Below are 21,016 nucleotides of genomic sequence, written 5' to 3'. Positions count from 1 at the left end.
TATTTTAAAAAAATACCTATGACTCAAAATAAAAATAAAAAAAACGTCATATTTATGAAAAAAAATTTAAGCATTAAACTAAAAATTGATGGATGACTACCTTTTAGGAGATCTTAACATAATGAGAACTTAACTTCAAAAACCACTTCCAATTATATCTTATGTTTTGGTTAGATTTCTTCTGTATTGATTCTAATTATTGACCACTTTAGACTCTTCGTTTCGTTCAACTATAATAACTTATATCATTGCTAAAATCTTATAATAATAAATAAATAAATAAATAAATAGAAAATAATCTCTCTTTTTTAATAAAGTCCCTTGCACAATAATTCTTACATTTTGTTTAAATCGTTAAACGTTGATCATTGATTGTCAATTTTTAGTTGAAAAATATTAGTCATAGATAAGTTTTTTTTTTTCTATAAATGAGTCACTTACTACTTTATAGCATGTAAATATATTACTTTTGGAATTTTTCAAAGTTTTTGAAGATATTTTTAGAATGTTATTGTTGTTTTGATGATATATCTTTGAATCGTTAAAAATAACCAAACTCATTTTAACTAGTTTTCTTATTTTGGATCATAAAATTTTGGAAATTAAGTTGAATTCCAAATATAACATTTTAAATGTCCATTACTTGTGAGTTTTTATTTAACTTAAATTCATTTCTTTAAATAAATAAATACGCGTATATATATTGTGCATTCCATAACCAAGATTCACCTTATGAGGGAAAATAGTTATACATAATTATGAAATTAATTATTAGGTTTTGAAAAATTATTAAATACAAGATGTATTAGGTAATATGAACACCAGTTACCAAAGAAAAGAAGGTGTCTGATAAAGATTAATGAGAATAATTCATGTTTTGCATCTTTGAAATTTTAATATTTGAATTAATACATTAACATATTTGATTGTGTTGTGTTGTACAAATATAGTTGGTGTTTAGTTTTGAAAAATGTTGAAAATTATGAAGTCCTTGAAGTTGCAACTTTCTGAGACTTTGAAATCCATGAAGCAACAGGTTTGTCCTATTTGAATATCAATGTTGTTTGATGAATAACTTATTTTTAGGTTTAACACATCATTTATCTCTAGTTAGTTTGAGACGTTGTATTCAAAGTCGTTCTGTATTTTTTAAAAGTTCACTAATGATTTATAGTTCATTAAAAACTGTCCAAATTGATCATTTTGATTTACGGCGTTATAAACATAACAATACAAATTTGAATACGACGTCTCAAACTAGGAACCAAAATGATGTATTAAGCCTATGTTTCAATTTATTTTTGTGAGAAATTTGATGTTTTAGTGAGTTTTTGTGCAGTGAAGTTGTTGTCTGATGTTCGGTGTAATATTTTTGTTAGGGTCTGGTAGATGATCAATTCTCTTTAGTCTACTCCTTGAAAAGCAGTATAGAAGATCATTTCTTCATCGAAATTATATCAGAGTTTTGCACTTGTGCCAGAGAAGACATCAAACTTTTAACACAGATAATGTACTTTTCACTTTTCCTTCTTCATACAATATCACATCTTTGTAAAACAAAAATAATTATCTACTTTTTTTTAATTTCTATATTCTAAATTAATTTTATTTTCAAGTCATAATTTCTACAGATTTGTTTTATTAGTATTGATTGTCTTCTATATATTTTTTAAAAAATCTCTCGAAAAATATGACAATATGCATATTACATTTTTTTTTTGTGTTTTATTTCTTTAGTTTTAAATTTGGTATTTTGTTTAATGTAGGAATGAGGAGGTTTGGAACTACAATTTGATGAAAGAGTACGTTTATAAAGTTAAAGGCAGCTCTTCAAGGTAATTCTTTAATATTTGCATTAAATCTGAAACATAAGTCTATAATATTTTCTAAATTATTGTTTATTTAGATTTAATTATTTTTTAAACTAAAATTATTATTTTATCATTTTAATTTTTTAAGTGACAGTTTATTTAAATTTAACCATTTTTAAACTATACTAATAACTTATAATAAAATAAAATAAAAAGAAACATACATACACATAAAGTATGTGTTTCTACTAATATTATATACAATTAATTAATTTCTTTTATTATTTATAAAATATGAGAATAAGAAAATAAAATTCAATTTACATTTTAATGTATATAGTCGATCGCAATTTCGTAACAAAGGGATAATTAGGTTTGAAAATGGAAATGAGTGTTTTTTTTTTTGGAAAAGTTAAATAGAAATATATAGATATTATCTATATATGTATATTCAAATTACAAGATTGAAATTAGAGTTATCAAAACGGATCACAACCAATGGATCTATCCGGTGTACCATGAGTTTATATCGGGTTAGGTTTAAAAAATTGTATTTTTTATATACGAGTCAAATTTAAACCCGGCTCATGCGGGTTGAATCCATGGTGTGTCAGGTTGGCCCACTTATCTAATTTTATTTTATTAAAATTTAATTTTAATTTTGTAAAAATTATTTATTTATGTTTTTGCTTGAAAAAATTATTTAAGTTTTCTATTTTTAAAATTAATTAAACACTTGGGAGTAAAATTTGGGAGTGTAATTTGTTTATATTTGAATTATAGAAAGTTTGAAATTTTTTTATTTTAAAAAAATTGTAATTAAGTGAGCCAATCAATTTATCCACCAAGCCGTGGTGGGTTGGACCGAATTCGAATTTTTTTGGTTCACTAATAAATGAACCGAGTTGGATTGATCACTGACTAACCTATGGTGAGGCGGGTCAGGTAACCCGTTTTGACAACTCTAATTGAAATGTTATAAGATTAAATCAAAGATAAATTATAAGGAGTTTTTTTTCTTTTTATTATTATTATTATTATTGTTATTATTATTATTATGAACAGAGTATCTAAAGAAGAAGATTTAATTTCCATGCCTATCTCCTTATGATTCCTAACTGTTATTGATTTATTTATGTGTATATCAGTTTTGGAGCATGTACAATGGCAGCAGCACTTACTGCCTTTGAACGTGCCATTGATTCTGCCTCTAAAGAAGAGTAATTAACCTAATCCAACGTTAATTACATGATCTTAAACCTTTATTTAACATCTAATCTTCAATTAACAAAAATCTCTTTGCAGATGTCTGAAGGCACTTAAACAAACTCAGCGTGAATTTAATGCGCTACAAGAAAAACTTCATGCTTGCCTTCAGGTATATATATATCTAAATTAATCAAAACTTAATTAAAAATATCTAAATTTGTGAAAATTTTAGATTTAGTTAATCATTTTAGTACTGTTTTGGTTAGTTTTTGTAGTATTATATAAACTTTACCATGTTCTTACCTTGAAAACTTGTGTTTCTGAATGCAGCTTGAAAGAAGGGTTGTTCTCTCAGCTATTGAGGAAGCCACTTTGTGAAAATAAACTTGTTCTTTTGTTGCTATCATATTTTTCTCTAAATCAATCTTAATAGATTGCTTTATGTTTCAACTCAATCTCTATATTAATTATTTTATGTTAAGCTATTTTCTATTTTAGTTAATTCGACAACTTTGTTACTTTTTCCTTCAAAGAATCAAATTTATGAAAAAATATCAAACTTATCCTTCGTATATTAATTATGGATTGATGCTGTGAAAAATATTTTTGAATCTAAAAATACCTTTCGGAATATCCAATCCAAAAATATTTAAGAAAAAAAAAAAAAAAGAGGTGAAGAGATTTTTATTATATACTAGTTTGGGAATTAAAAGTTTCATTGGTGTGAATAAATAAAAAAGGGGTGCAGAAAGAAATACTCCTTAATCAGCATCCTTTTCTAATCTTAGAAGAGTTAAACACAGTAGATAAAACTGATTCATGTATAACTAAAATTAGTCACTTACTAAATGAATATCACTTACTCTACACATTCAAATGACAAATAATGTAATTTGTAATTTCGATATCTAAATTTTCAGAGTTGATTTATGGGTAATAAAGTTATTACTTTCTAAATATATATTAAAAAAATATATCGTTTTTGTATCTAAATTAAAAAAAAAAAAAAGACTTTGGAATTTTTTTTATTAAATTCTTTCCTTAATACTAATACATATTATCAATACAAAAATTAACCATTACATTCATTTTTTTTTCTCTGATATTATCATAAATATTCATTCCATACCCTTGTCATACCACTTATAACCAAATCATTATTTTTTTTTCTTCATAATATTTTAGCCTCATTATTTATTTATTACATATAATGTTATGTTAGTATTAAAATAAATAGTCTAGTTCATTCGTTAATATCGAACCGGTACAACTTAAACATTTTTACTTTTTAAAATCAATACATTTTTGTACCATCTACTTAAATTAAATTGGTATTAAATATTATTTTTTATATAAGTTATAATATCACTAAAAGACTATTGTCCAATTAGCTACGACTTTTTAGTGCTAGTTTTTAAAATGTTTTTTACTATTTAATATCACTATTTTAAGTAAACTTATAGTAAATAAATAAATTAGATCAACTTCAAAAACAAAATTTAATTTAATATATTTGTTACTAGTATAATGAAATCGAATAAAATAAATAAATAGTAGAAAAAAATGAATTAGCTAATTCATGTGAACAATTATGATGTTGAACTCATTAAATAATAATCAATTCAGAGAAAAAAATGATTAGTTATTCTAATGACTAATTTAGTTATCAATTTATAAACCAAAACTTATTGGTATCTAAAATAGTCTATATTATGAATATAAAATTATAATTGGTTTATGAATTAGAATTTAATTAATCTCTAACATTAATTATCAAGATTTTAGCAAATTAGTCTCTAATTTTAAATAATTAGTCACTCTAGAAATTAATTTAGACATTAATTTTTTAGTGACTAAAATGTTGATAGTTAATTTTAAAGACAAATTTAAATTATAATTCATAAATCAATTATATTAGAAACTATTTTAGATATTAATAATTTTTAATTTATAAATTTGTATCTAAGTTAATTTATAGTAACTAATTATTTTTTGTCTGTAAAATTATTTCTTAATAATTTTATTGTTGTAGTAACCATTTTCATCAAATATACATTACATTTGGAGACCACTTTGAAGGTTTTTCTCTCTACACCAATCAGTAGCAGTTTTCATTTGAAAGTGTTTACACTAAAGTAAATAGAGAGAGATGATGATGATGAAGAAGAAGAAGAAGAGTAAAAAGCCAAAAAGTAAGGCAACTAGTATCTTAATCAGTTTTTAATCAGTAGTACATGACAGAAGGAAAAGGCAACAACACTCTTATGGTGTGCTTGGAAGTGATGAAAACAATGGATTAGTTGATAGAGAAGATTATGCATTTCTTGAATACATGATCAGCATTCTCATCTCAACAAAGCACACCCTCAAGCATTAATTATACACAAATATTATATATGTTCACTTAATAATAATAATAATCTACCATAAGAAATTCCCAAGTTGAGATGGAGATGAAGAATCTTCAAGATCATTTGATGGAGAGTGAACATGTCTCCCTTCATATGTTGTTATCACCATTCTTGGATCCTCCGCTAAGCGCTCCACGCGTTTCTTTACACGACAGTTATCTTGTGTGCAACGGTAATAGCTTCTGCATGCAATGCAGACCAAAAACAGTATAATTAAGAAATCTCTTTTTCATCACATTGTAAGAGACTAATTTTCTCATTAATGACAATTTAATAACAAAACATCCTCATGTTAATTATAATCGGAATATGTAAGAGCCATCAATACACCATCATAAAGGACCATTTATTCAGGAAAGTGCTATGATGGGTTTGTGAGGAAAAGTCTTAGCATGAGTGTCTGGAAAAAGTTCTTTCATATACTATAATTAACATCAGAGGGGTCATAATTAGTTGTTTTAACCCTGCCAATTTTTTCTTTCTATCCTTAGAACATATTTTATACACACATTTTGAACTTGATGTATAAAGTCATGAACTTTTGCTTTTTCATATATGTTTAACTATTGTAGGCACCACCACATTATTCAGAACAAAAGTTAAGATCTTGCCGAAACCAGTAACAAAGCTGAATATACATGTAATCATGATCAAAACAATAATGAGAGAGGGGTGGAGAGATTGGAGAGAGAGAGAGAGAATAGATATGTTTGCAATACAAATTACAATGATCATCAAAGTGTTTGATGAATTGAATATTCTTGAATGAACTTTTGAATTAAAGCAAAAAGAGAGGAGCTTTGAAGTGATGAATACCTGGGGTGCTGCGTGTTCTTCACAACTTTCTGTCCGTACTTCCTCCACTTGTAGCCATCGTCCAATACATCCACATCGCTCATAGTCTTGAAGCAAAACCTAGGCTCTCTAACCTTCCTTCTTGCCTTCATTTTCTTCATCTTCATGGCTGAAATTCCCAGATGATGATGATCATCAAATCCACTTCTTTTACTGCTGAAGCACTCACTCACTTCTCCCAGTGCCCTAAATTCAATCATAACCAAACACCATAAAACACGTTGATTTAATACTGAAAAAAAACACAGTTAACAAGATGTTAATAGAGAAAGTGAGGGAATTGTCTGACCATGGATTTAGAGTGGATCTATGCAAGGACAGAAACTGAGGTCCTCCAAAGGTAGAAGTGAGGTGTTCTCTTGACTTGTGAAATAGGGTTTGTGTTAGATTTGATGTAGAAGAATCTTGTTGAGATATGGGAAGTGAAGAAGGTGTTGTTATGGAGTTGAAGGCTTTCAAAGAGGATTGGTGGCAACCCAAAGGAGGCAAAGTAAGATTTGATGAAAAAGGAAAGAAGCCCATCTGTGTAGGAATCTGATCCTGCTCCTCAAATAAGCTGTGGTGACCAATTGTATGTGAAGTTGTTGACATCACTTCTTCTTGATCTTTTTCTCCTTCTTTCTATATAGATATTCCTGATGTTTCTAAGACTTTTGCTCAGCCTTCAATATCTTCTTTTTCTCTCAAAGGTGAGAATTACACCCTAATGGAATGCAGAAACTTATAACGTTGCCAAACCAACTTTCCCTTTTTCTCTCTCTCTTTCTTTCTTTTCTTCCATGATTTTCTAATTTCTAAAATGTTTGTCATATATGTATTCGAACATGTGAACTGTAGAAGGTGAAATAACTGACAACAGGAATGGCCATTCATTTAGTACAGGGTGAAACATGCATAAGAGAAAAATGGCATTTTAACACACTTTTACTCAGAATACAAGAATATAAGAACCAATCATAAAAATATAAATTTTTATACTTTTTCAAGAAATAAAAAAGTAAAAAGTATCTAAAAATAATATTAAATTAATGTAAAAATTTATGTGTGTCAAAAAGAATTATTTTTCTAAACAGAAATTTGAGTTATAAATTCCAATAAATAAATAAAAACTAAATAAACATCTTTTTAGTTTCTAATTTGTTCATATTTTAAATTTTGATATATTTTAATTTTAAAATTTAAAAATAAATAGACTTTTAATTCAATGATGTTAATTTTTTTTATATATTAATCCATGTTTTAGATTAACATTTAAAATTTAGATGTGTCAAATAATATAAATAATTCAAACGTGATCCTGAAACATTATTTAACATGTAAAAAAAAGTTTAAGCATTTGAATCAAGATATGAATACCAAATTATATCAAAGATTAAAATAGATATAAATTTCATTGTTAAATCTAAATTTAAAAACTAAAAACATATTTAACTCATAAATAAAATGTAATAATCATCATTTTTATTCATTTAAGTATTGTTTTTATGGAAAATGTGTCAAAATTTGTAGATTTTAACATACTGGTAAATGTGGCAAAATTGAGAATTTTATAGTGGCATAAGAAAAAGGGAGATTTTATGGTAGATAAGTTTGTAGAAGGGAAGTAAAATGTGGAAAAAGTATAGGAGAAATATGGTAAAGGTTAAGGTGAGAGAGATATAGTTGTAGTAAGGTTTGAATAGAGTTGGCAGTTTGCTGAAAAGAGTGATGTACTATTTGGCCTAAAAAGCTTGGAAATTCCATGTCCTTGATGGTTATAGTGGGATTTTACTGTGGCATGGAGGTCAACATTACACGACAAATGCCTCAACAGAGAACTTCATTGCTATCTTTGCCTCAAAAAATGTCTATGAAACTTCCATGCAACATCCCCCTCTTGTAGATAATAATTATAATATGTTCAAAAGCAAAACCCGTTGAGTGCACAATAATAGAAATAGATACCTAGCCATAATCAAATGTAAGTGAAAATTTATCGATCATTATATTCATCAATTCACCATAAAGTATCTAAGACAACAACATTTTCTTTTAAAAAAAAAAAAATAGGATTTTGGCAGCAGTTCAAATTAGATGCGCTGTCATATCTTCACGTTATTACTTCGGTTGAACTAAGGTGATAACTCTTCTTTCCTTTTTTTTTCTTTATTATTTTGGTTGCTGAAGAATCGAGACAGTAGTAGCATTTAAGATATTACTTTGGTTGTAACCGAGGTCAAAAGGTTTCACCTATTTATCTCGTTTGCATATGTCTCAGTTCTAAAATCGAAACATATTGTCAAAAACTATTGTTGTCGTTTCCTTTCGCTACATTGATATTTTATATTAAAATAACAATACCGTGATATATTTTTACATTTATTTGACACAGAGTATAAGGATAAAATGTTCATAAAATATAAAGTTTTTTATTTTTTCAAGAAAAAAAAAATAATGTCAAATGACCATAAAAAAATTAAACGTGTCAAAGAATAATTTTTGTTTATATTATTTAAAAAGATTATTATTTTGAAAAAAAGAATATGGGAGGAAGTGATGATGATTATTGGATGCATTATCAATCACACTCATCTCTGCAACTGTGGTGAAGTATCATTATGATGGGTGATTGCTTATTTGACTTTATGTGGCCAAAAAAGCCTCTTGCCTTTCTCATACCCCTTTTGCTCTTTTAACTTTCCAAAACTCCAACCAACCCCACAACACCAAACTTTTTTCTCAATTTCCAAACCAAACTTATAATATTCTTATAATTTACTCTCACAATCATTATTAACTTTATATTTTTCCCATGCTTAAAAATCTGTGGACCTATATTACCATATACTTCATCTACCCTCTTCACAATTTTCCCATAATTCAATAATTATCTTTTCTTTCTACTTCATATTGCTCTTTAAATGTAGGTATAGGATCTTTGTCATATCTTAAATGTAGGAATAAAAAATATCCATAACAGGTGACATATTAAGTTTAATTTTTTTAATTAAAATTCACTAATAACTCTAAGACAATTATAATTTTATACTCACTTATATATTACAATTTTGTGGTATAGATATAAAAAACCTTAATTAACCATCTAATCATAATTTTAATTAAACTTGATAACCCTAAAGGATTAAACTTTGGATCCAGAAAGAAATGTACATTAGCCACCTATTATATTCTTTCTTTTTTGACATTATTATATGCTAAATGTTGAGTGACTTAAAAAGTGCATTCAGTCATCAGTGATATCTTTCTTAGCATAATTAAGAAATAATATAAGCTGATATAGGGAAATATATATTTCAATGATGTGAGTGTGTGGCTGGGATTATACATCCTTCTGTTGTAATTTAAATCCAAATAACATTAAAAAAATTTAATAATGAATTTAATTAGAAAAATGATTAACTTAATTCTAAAAGTAAAAGCCATTCATACTTTTTTCATAATCCAAGGGCTTCAAATAAGTAACTATTTGTTTTTTCTTAATTTAATAAGCTCGTGCAATTATTCTTTAATAGTCAAATTAAAATAAAAATATATATAAATTTAATTTAGTCTATAAATACTTAATCTCTGCGCATTTAAGTATTTTGTAATATAATTAGAAAAAAATGGGGTAAGTAAAATGGATTTTGCTGGCGTTAGGCTAACGTAGTGATGATGTGAGAGTGAATACGTAATATGGGAATAATATATTGCTTAGTTTATTATTATTATTATTATTTATTTATTTGGTTTGAGCCCTAAGTAAGGTATAGAGAAAAGGCATAGGGGTGGCAAACATACATCATTTCTTTTTGTCTCTGCTTATAGGTTGCCATTATGCCCTTCAAATTACCCCTATTAATCTATACTACATCGTCACACTTTTTTATTTTTTTTTTATATATCTCTTATTTTTTAAGTGTTTATAAAAAAATAATTTTAATAGATATTTTTCTTTCATTTATTCAAAGTATCTTTTAACAATACAAAATGTGACAAAATTTTTAAATATTAAAATTGTTTCTATAATTTTTAATATATATATATATATATATATATTAAAAACATAAAAGCTCTGTGTCAGTCTTTTATGTAAGTTTTTATGTTACCATATATACATATATAATGAGCATTTATAAATATTTGTTTTAAGTTTAATTAATCACCGACGTTAAGTTCTACTAATTAAACTTGGATTATAGTGGAGTCCTAAAAGGCAAAAGAGTAATGAGTGAGTGAGATTACTAAAATGATTAGAGTAATTTGATCTTATTCACTTTATGTTTGTAGATTATACTTACTTAAGGTTTATATTGCATTGGGATCATTTATAGTGCTTACTTTTTGAAATATCATTGTTGATTCACATCATAATTAATACATAGTACTTAATAATTGATATTAATCCTAAGGATAGCATACCCCATAATTTATCACTTTATTGTCTTCACCACCAATATATTTCTCTATATATCACTCCTCAATTATAAATTAAATTTCTTTAATACTCATATATATATATTTGTCAAATTAAATATCACTTATATTAAGCTAGATTTACGACAATTGGAAAAGAAAAATTACAAAATAGAAAACTCTAAATTTTAAAAGCTAAAAACTAAATAAAATAAGATTATATAATTAAGCCTTGGGATACCTAAAATTATCAGAATTTAAATAATATTAGATTATATATTATCACCTAATATATGTAATTATTATATATAGTATCTATCATAAAATCTTCCATACTTATTTCCTTCTAAGAAATATTTGTTCACATATTAAAATTTAATTATAGTGAAATTATAAAAACACTAAACGCCATCGAGATAATTACTTATTACGCCAATATATAAGATATTAAATCATAAAAATACAAAACAATTACAACCTATTATAAGTCATTTATTGCAACAACTTAGTATATATTTTGTCTGACAATCTTATTATTTTGTTACAGATTCATGTAACAACCTCCTGTAATGAGCAACTTTTTATTTATCTTATTGAGTATCGATTTTTTATTCTTAATTTTTGTTTTAAATATATGTATTAACTTTCACCACTTGATTTCTTTATTAATACGACAAAATGTTATGTTCCTCTGTGCAACTCATTAACTGTTGTTGTTTTTACACTGATAAAAAAGTTAAATCAACAATGAAATTTTACTGAGAAAATAAATATGTCAGTGAAATAGATAATTTTGACAAATTTTAAAATTTTAATTATTAAAAAATTAAATAGTATTGTTTTAACAAAAATAATAACACAACGGAATCAAATTTAAACATTAATATTACTTTAAAATAAGTAACTTCAAATATTTGATTCTATTTTGTTTTATAAAATAGTTGCAATATTTTTTTTAATTAAACAATATTTATCTCATATTAAAGAAAATACCTAAATAGTAATATATTTTAAAGACTAAAAATAATTAGTCAATATAAAACACTAATTTATAAAATAAAAATTATTAGTATATAAAATAATTTTTATTTTAAATAAAAAATTATAACTTGTTTATAAATAAATTTCTAACATTAGTTATTAATATTTTTTTATTATCAAAATAATTAGTGTCTAAATTACTTTTTAACTAATTAGTGACTAATTTAGATATTAATATTTTTTTAGTTAACGTTAAAAATCAATTTAGTAATCAATTCACAAATAAAACTATTTTAGATATTAATAATTTTTAGTTTATAAATTAATATTTAAATTGGTTACTAGTAATTAATTTTTTTTATCTCTAAAATTAGCTATTATTTAAATATTTTCTTTTTTATATATATATATTGCATTGAATAACTTCATTTTATTTTATTTCTTATTTCTTTTTCTTTTTCATATCTCCTGTTACTTTCCAGTGTATCAAATAGTACGACAAAAAACAGCTTGAAGGTGTGATTCAAGATTCATTCCCACAACTATCAAGTTAATCAACCAAAATTAAACAAAAAAGTGGAATAATTTAATTGAGTAGGATTTTGGGAAACAAATCCAAAATTAAACATCCAAACTTTCATTATTACTATTTCTCAAAGCTTCGTCACTTCACAATCTCATCAATCACATTATTTTCTTTCTAAATTTCATTTCACTCTAATCAACCATTATCACATGTCTCTCAAATCTTATTATACAATTAAGTTTCATTAAAAAAACAAAATATAAATCAAACACTCTCTCAAACTTCCAACAACACAACAACGTTGGTTAACCAAAAACAATAATCACAATAAGTAATTAATACCAATATATTTTAACATGATTAAACCGTTTTAATGTAAGAAATAAAAACTCATACACACAAGTTCGTCAATTAATAAGCTTCATTCAGATTAAATTATGAATACAAAAGAATAAGATGAAAAAAATAAATAAATGTTTATAACTCGCAATATAACATAATGTTCTCAAAATATAAAAATCAAAAGAAAAGGAAAACCTAATCTAATACTAACAAACCTTGTATTAATGATCCTCATATACCACGAAACCTACATCAAAATTTCATCCCAATTCCACTGTGAATAACAATTTTACTAAAACTGTTCAATGAATATACCGATAATTTTTTTTCTTTTTTAAAACTTAAAAAAATAACATTATCTTAAGCGAGATAAAATAAATTTAACTAATTTAAAATTTTTAAACACCTAATTAAAAATGAAAGCCAATATTTTTTAATAAAAATCGGATAACATCAATTATCACATGTCCCTAAATGTTATTATATAGGATGATTTGTGATAGAATGTCCAGAATTTTATAGTTTTGGTAAAGTTGATGTTAAATAAAGATTAGGGTTTAGTTTGTTAAAAGTAATTGGTTAAAACCATTTAGGCGTTTCTATTTTCGTACGGTATTCTCAATTTGATCTCCTTCTGACGTGGTTAAAATTCTCCTTTTGAGTTGTTAAAATTGTGTAGAGGTGTTAAAATTTTTTCCATTCTCCTCTGCACAATTTTAACATTTCAAAAGGAGAATTTTAACCACGTCATCTACTTACGTCTGTACAATTTTAACATCATTAACAATTTTTAACGATAAGAACTAATTTGTTTCAAATTAACACTTATAAGAATTCAATTAAAAAAATTTTAAAAAAAAACTTAATTAAAAATACCTTACAAAAATTAGACCCTCTAAATATTTTAAGAAAATAATTTAATTTTGTGGGATGCGTATGATTTCTTAAAGTGTACACTACCAAAGCCGCACACCAAACGGCACTTGTTGGGTGTGGTATTCCCTATGCATTTGTTTTGGATGATGGAGCATCGTTGGTGAAGTGCTAAAATTAAGGAAGAATGATTTATACTATGTAAAAAAAAAGCAAAAATTGATGTGAAAGTGTAGAATGAAATGATTACTGCTGCTATTATGTGTGTGCCATTTTTGTCCATATTCTGTCTTTCTTCTCACTCTAATTAACATCTTCCTTCGTCTGCCACAAACACAGACAACCCATGCCTCACAGTAACAAAAGTTGCTGTGACAACACACTGCTCTCTCTCTCTCTCACTCATTCTTCATATATCAATTCTTTCCTAAACTTTAGCCCACAAACTATGCCTCTTTAACGTTTCTCTAGGAATAACTGTATAAAAGAAGTAACCTGGATTTTCTTTTATATTTAACTTTTATAATAAAATAAAATAATTATTTTTACCAAAGGTGAGATATACTCGCAAACAATATACTTGTTTTTATTTGGCCTATACTACATAGTCCAAGCAGTTTTTTACGTTTTTTCATTTTGAAGTAATTTAAATTTACGTCTATTTAAATAATATTTATATATTATAATGAATTTTTTAGTGTATAGATCTTAGGCCAAATTTGATATTATAGATAATTGAGGAGCATTGTAGGATATCGGACAAGACATGCATGGATTGTTCAAGCACGGTAACAAACTAGATATGTAACAGATTGGATATATGAATTACTGAGAAGACTGACCAAGTTATGAGAAGTTCGGCTACATTTTGTTCCCTCATCCAAAACATGTGAGAAAATACTTACAAAAGACACTTCAATGTTTAAGTCAGTAAGTGACCGTTTAGATAGTTAAAGATGCATATTGTGTGTATGATGTTCTAAAGTTACGTAGACTTTTATATAATAGTTTTAATGAATCTTTATCTTTCACTGACCTAATGACAATCCAATTCGTCTTAATCTACATTAAGGATTTAGTGAGTCATTAACGTTAATAATCTGATCATGTTGTCGTTCTATAGGTCGACCTAGTGAACCTGAGTAATCGACCTGATAGTCAACCCAAGATCAGTCTATGATTGTATAGTGCAACTAAGATTTTATTTTGTTATTATCAATATATTGTTATTATAAAATATTATTTTAATAAAAATATAGGTAATCATCTATAAATATAACTAATATTCTTATACTTGTATATAGAAGACTCTTTTACATTTTGCAAATTTACGTTTAAGTTCTAGTAAATTCAACATTGTGCTTTTGATACTTATTCATTTACCAAATCAAGATGTTGAAAGTGGACTGTGACACATTTGAACGTTTAACTCAGCAAAAAGCAAGATATATATTTATGCTTTTGATTCCTGTTCATTCTTTTCGAGTTGAGAGGTTGAAATGAATCTTTGCAACACACTCGAACGGTAAAATCAACGATTCTCGATGCGATAAATAAGATAAATAAACGAACAATTTCACCTTGTATTTTTATACTATTTTCATAAATTTTTATATGAATAGGCCTATGTCAGACCTAGTTCTAAATATGTTTAAGATGTGCTAATTACTATATTAATCTTTGAGTTATTTTAATGAAAGTTTTAATCACGGGGCGAGACGATATCTGTAACAAGGATAACATCATCCTGCATGCATCCTATATTAATGTTAAGAATTAAATAAATAAAACTGTGTTATAATAAAAATAACTTCTTATTTTTTTTCATTTTTTTAACTAAATAATCTTTGTTTTCTTTGTCTTCTTCTGTTTTGAAAACTATAATAGATCATCATATAATCAGTTTAAAGAAATCACTAATGTTTTGTATTTGTTTCTAGTCATGTATTGTAGTTGTAGATTGAAAAATGAAGAAAGATAACGTTTGTATAAAATGATAAGCGATAATGGGAAGATTATTTGCAACGAAAGTCATTTTTTATATCTTTTTGTTAATGCGAAGAAAGAAGAAGAAAGTCAGCATGAAAATCTTAAATTTACAAATTTATCTTTTTACTTACATAAAAAAAATTACTCTTTACTTTTTAATGAAAAAATATGTGATATGTTGCGTTATATAATTACAATAATAAATTATGTTGCGTAATTATATTTAATGTATGAAAATAAAATAATAAAATAAAAATCACAAATAATTACACTAAAAATATTAATAACAAAAAAATATATATTTATAAAAAAAATAATAATAGAATTTTAAAATGCTAACAATAAATTTATAAATAATAATCACAATAATAACATATTTATTAAATGATAAAATAATAAAATTAAGAATATGAGCAATATTGATAAGAAAAAGTATTAATAAACAATAAAATTACCAAATTTTAATAAGATTACAATAATAGTATTATTATTAATAAAAATAATATTAATAAAAAATTAAATATATAAATTAATAATAAAATTATGATATAATATTTAATTAAAATTAATTTACAACATTGAGGATAATTTAGTATATATGTCATTTTATAATTGTTTTAAAATTTATTAAATTATTACAAAAAATTTATAAACTTTTTATTTGTTTTCTTTCACTTCCAACTTTTTATTTTAATTTAAATAACTTTACTTTTCATTCACTTTTTCTTTATTTTTAGTATTTTGAAGTAGTTATACATTAATTTTTATGTTGAAAATCTAAATATCAATGTAAGTTTCATATTAGATAAAAATAAAAAAATAAAACACCATAGTAAAAACACGTTCAGTTTTTGTTAAAAATGTTGTTGATTTCTTATAGGATTGAACTCAAATCTTACAACGATACAAAAGCAAGAAACCATATTAATTCCAGAGCTGACATGTAGAATCATAATAGAGAAAACTTTGAGTATTTGAGTGGTAATATTTAAAACATTTATTTAATGTTCTTATAATCACATCAAAGATTCACCTCTTCTCTCTAATCAATATATATACACCAAAAGAAGTGTCTGCAAAACATGTTCCTATGAAGACCAATCGATGCATGTGAAGACAAAAAACCAGCTTTTGATACCACGACCCTCGTCAAGAATGCACTGTTATTTTCTTCCCCACGCGCTCTGAACTCTGTTGTTGAAGAATAATAAACTTAAAGTGTCCATTTTTCGATTAGCTTTCTGCGTGGTTGTGTTTGAAGTTCAAAAGGGTGAGAAGCAGTTGTGTTCAGAGCTGCAGAATCCCTGAAGCAGAATGAACTGAACCGAATGATGATGATTTAAGTTTCTGAAAGTGATTGTTCAAGTCAAGCCTTCCAAAGGGCTGAATCTTGCTGTGGTATTAGCGCCACTGTTATCATTTCATCTCATATATATTGGAGTGCAAACAAAGTTACACATTGAGTGAAATAATAAGGATTTCTCAAAGGTTTATATACATATAGATATCTCCAATGATAAGAGATCTTTTGGAGTGAGACCAAAAGCAAACCCGTGAGGACTTAGCCCAAAACGAACAATATCTTACCATGTATGGAATTCTATGTGTGTATCGAACCTCCCCAATAATATCTACACCCACTGATAGCTTTTTCTTACTCATCAATATTAACAAAATTAACATATCATATCTAACTCAACTTTCAAGTACTCAATCTGTCAATTTTCTTTTTATATCTTATTTTTCATAGTCATCGGGTCTCCAAGTAATTTAATCTTCTGTCTCTTAGTAAATGTTTTTTTTTTTCAATCTGCGATAAAAATATTACAAGGCTAAAACTTTAATGTGTAATATAAAATGATTTTTTATCTTTCGAATAAGTATAACTTGTGTTTTTCTCATATGAGACATGCAAAATAACTACATTATCACTACTCAAATTATCATACGTTAAAAAATAATTTATGGTGTTAAATAATATCGTATGCAATCGAAAATTTTCTTTAAAATATATATTATATATATCAATATTTTTTTCTCTTAACAATTTCAAATCAATAATCAAGGGTTAAAGTATAAATCAATGTTATTTTCTATTTATCTAGGTTAAGAAAACATTATTATATAAATCATAAATAAAACTAGTTAAAAATTGTGTTCATTAGTTAAGTATTTGTAAGGATTCATACTATTTTTGGAAAGAGAACAAGTTCAAGTCTTAAGTTTCTTGACTCTATCCCAAATATTATAAATGTTACATCAATATTTTTCAACAAGGAGAATCAACTGGATATCGAAGAAAACTATCACACTGTTTTCCATATACATTTCGTGTTAGGTTCTTTACATCTTCTTTAATGGCAAACAATCGTTTGAGTCTGAGTATTATGGAAACGTACCACAACACCTTAATGGGGGGTCCATCCTTTTTTTCATCAACACTATTTTCATAAACTTTCATTTCAAATTGGGACAACCTACACGTTCAACACACCTTAGCAAATTCATCTCTCTATAATACACAATCATTAGAGTATGCATATATTCTCTTATATTCCAAACTCATTGGACATGAGTTTTCTTCACGATTATGTAACATGTTATTTTCTGGAAATATCTTCTTCATCAACTTTAACAATTCTATGAAACTTTATCAGTCAGTCCATTCATTTCTTGCTTTTAGATTTAACACTTTCAAAGTTGCCAACAATTGTGTAAAGTTAGTGCATCTTGGATAGAATTGTTCTTCTGAATCAGACTTCAAAGTATCACATTAATGAGTCTTTCCAAAATAATCTTCATCAACATCATGTATCATGTCTTTTAAATAATCGTTCCTCCATTCTTCTATATATTCAGTTGTTTGTGATGCTGTAAAGTTGTCTAATACTTCTCCATATCAAGTCCAAATTATATAACTACATGTCTGTTGAATGTATTGGAAAAATGTTTTGTTATAATATTTGAGTTTTGGTTTGGTTTTAATATTGTTTATGTTGATCAAATAAAAAACTTAAAAGTTTACTGTTTATGGATGGTATCAAAGGATATATTTCTTTAAGTTATAATGAATGTTTTACAAATTATAAGTGATATCTTAAAAAAGAGTGTGTAATACACATTCTCTAAAAATGTTAAATTTGACTAACATAAATTTTCATTCTTGGATTACATGACAACAATCTTTGTACTCTCACATTAATTATGAAATTAAATATGTTAATGATGATATTAAATGAAAAAAAATATGATGTATAAAGAGGTACTTGGTGACCTTCTAAGAATAGACTCAACAATTTACCAATTAATAAAATCACCACCCATTTCTTTACCACAATCCACTCTATTTTATATAGATGATTTTATGTAGATAGAAAACGTAAATCTTATAATTTGTACACTAATAGTACAAAGTATTAAAAAATAGACAAGTTATCAATTTAGTGCTCATGTGAAACGTTATTGTCTTTATAATTGAAAAAACAATATTTATTTTAACTTTTAAATATGTAAAAAAATCTTATACATATAATGTTAAGTTTTGTAAGATTAGTATAGTAATGAACTTTGACCTAGAGGTTGATGATTTAAAACTCATCAATTATTTATCATTGAATAAAAAATTATTTATAAAAACAAAAAAATAAAATAATATAAAACACGAAGATCACACAAATTCACGATAAAAATTACGTTTGACGAAATATAAACAAATTATAAAAAATTAAACCACTTATTATTAAATATATTTTCAAAGATTAATTTAAAATAAATTAAAAACCATTTGTCATTAAATTATTAGAAAAAATAAAATTTATAATATTCACTAATTTTAATGATGAAATTATTCATTTGATTTTTATGTGTCATTATAATGAAGTGGTAGGGTTTTCACATTTTGCACCCTATCCTTGGAACAATTATAATATGCTACCACCGACCCACGTGGATGCCACAATTAACTCATTTGGATTATTTGGAAAACATCTCTTTCTCAAACAGACTTTTATCATCACTGTAATTTCCTATATTTCCGATGTTACTTTGCAAAAAGAAAAAAATTATGACCAGCAAAAAGTTATATTCTTTTTGTCTTTATTCAATACAACACAATTTCAAGGACTAATAAAAGAAATTAATTTAGTTAAAATATCACCTCTTTCTAAAAACAATCAATTAATTATTTACCACGTATTGTAAAAATATAAATAATTAATGAACGAAAAGACCAACCTAAATTTCATAACAACCAATCAACTACGACAAATCAAACTAATTTATATAATAATAATAAAAAAAAAAACTATTCTATATGGGATTAAGTATAACATTAAACCAAATCTTGCTTCCAAATCAAATTTTACATCTATATGCAATAATTCAAATTTACCTTCATTCTTAACAAATTCTGAAATTCATTTATATCTATTAATATGAAACACAAATCTAATAATGTATTGGAGAAAATAATAAAAAAATGCATAAAATTCATAAACATTTTATCTATACCTATATATATATATACCTATATATATATATATATATATATATATGTGTGTGTGTGTGTGTGGATTCTCTTTTTGGTGTGGATTTTACTTAAGCTTTTCTTTTTAAATTTAACATTTTTTATGGACTGTTTTTAAACTTAATCGTTTTTTAATTATTAAACTACTTACAAAACAATAAAAAACTAGTTACAATAAATTATTACAATTATTTATATTTAATTTTATAATAATAATAATTTTATTATATTTTATTATTATAAAGAAATAAACTTACTTGCATGATGAATGTGTTTTTCTGAAACGTATTTTATATTAAATATCAGAATGAGAATTGAGGTAAAAATAATTTATTTTATGAGAAGTGTTTTTTTTTATTATTATTATTTAAAAGATCAATAAAGTGTTGGATTTATGAGGTTTTTCTTTACAGCAGTACAAATACAAATCCGAACTCTAAGATAAAAATATTTTTGAAGTTATTTTCATTCAATAAGTATTTTCTAGTGCATCACTTTTTTATACTTAAATGTATTATTCGTTTTAATTTTGTGTAAATTATATCAGAAGCATTTTTACCATCAAAACATTTTTTTATTCATTTTCTATGTTTTCTGTTTAAAAGGTTTTATAACCTCTATTATTTGAATTTCTTGTTTTAACTTATTTTAATTTATGCATTAGCAAGATAATATCATAAACTCTTTAGTTTATAAATTTGAAATTGATAAACTATTTTATTGGATTATAAATGTTTAATAAAAGTTAATTAAATGAAATAAATTAATATAAACAATATAACTACATAAAGTTTTATTATATATACAAAATTTACTTTTTTGAATTTACTATTTTGGAATTATAATTTTATTTTTTAAATGATTGAATAATTATTAAATTTACTTCATTTTTAAAAGTTGTATAAAACTTTGTTTATTGAAAAAAAAAATATTTTATTTAAATGAATTGATGTACCGAGTATTGACCAAATTTAACTTTCATTTGATTTTTTTATAAAAGAATTAATTTTACATTTTTCTTAAAATATTATTAATATATAACATAAAACGACAACGGATAAATTTAGATAAAAAAGGTTACCGTGATGTCTCTTGATAA

At 25.0% G+C, this 21,016-nt stretch overlaps 2 protein-coding genes across 2 annotated transcripts; one reads left to right on the top strand and one right to left on the bottom strand.

Annotated features, from left to right (window-relative positions):
• The first annotated feature begins 982 nt into the window (after positions 1–982).
• LOC106759126 (histidine-containing phosphotransfer protein 5-like) lies at positions 983–3,398 on the top strand. The gene is made up of 6 exons (XM_014642134.1): positions 983–1,036; positions 1,380–1,510; positions 1,767–1,835; positions 2,960–3,031; positions 3,117–3,189; positions 3,351–3,398. Exons 1-6 carry the CDS (start codon positions 983–985, stop codon positions 3,396–3,398), a joined length of 447 nt encoding a protein of 148 aa, XP_014497620.1.
• Positions 3,399–5,199: 1,801 nt separating this feature from the next.
• On the bottom strand, positions 5,200–7,050 carry LOC106767171 (probable WRKY transcription factor 13). Its single transcript, XM_014652013.2, has 3 exons — positions 6,576–7,050; positions 6,248–6,472; positions 5,200–5,613 (listed from the first exon to the last, which is right to left on the bottom strand). The coding sequence occupies exons 1-3, from the start codon at positions 6,875–6,877 to the stop codon at positions 5,442–5,444; spliced, it is 699 nt and encodes a 232-aa protein (XP_014507499.1). The 5' UTR covers positions 6,878–7,050; the 3' UTR covers positions 5,200–5,441.
• Between the last annotated feature and the right edge of the window lie 13,966 nt (positions 7,051–21,016).

Source organism: Vigna radiata, chromosome 1 (assembly GCF_000741045.1).
Source record: "Vigna radiata var. radiata cultivar VC1973A chromosome 1, Vradiata_ver6, whole genome shotgun sequence".
Taxonomy (NCBI): Eukaryota; Viridiplantae; Streptophyta; class Magnoliopsida; order Fabales; family Fabaceae; genus Vigna; species Vigna radiata.
Note: the sequence above shows the minus strand (reverse complement) of the source record. Positions and strands in the feature narration are given on the sequence as shown.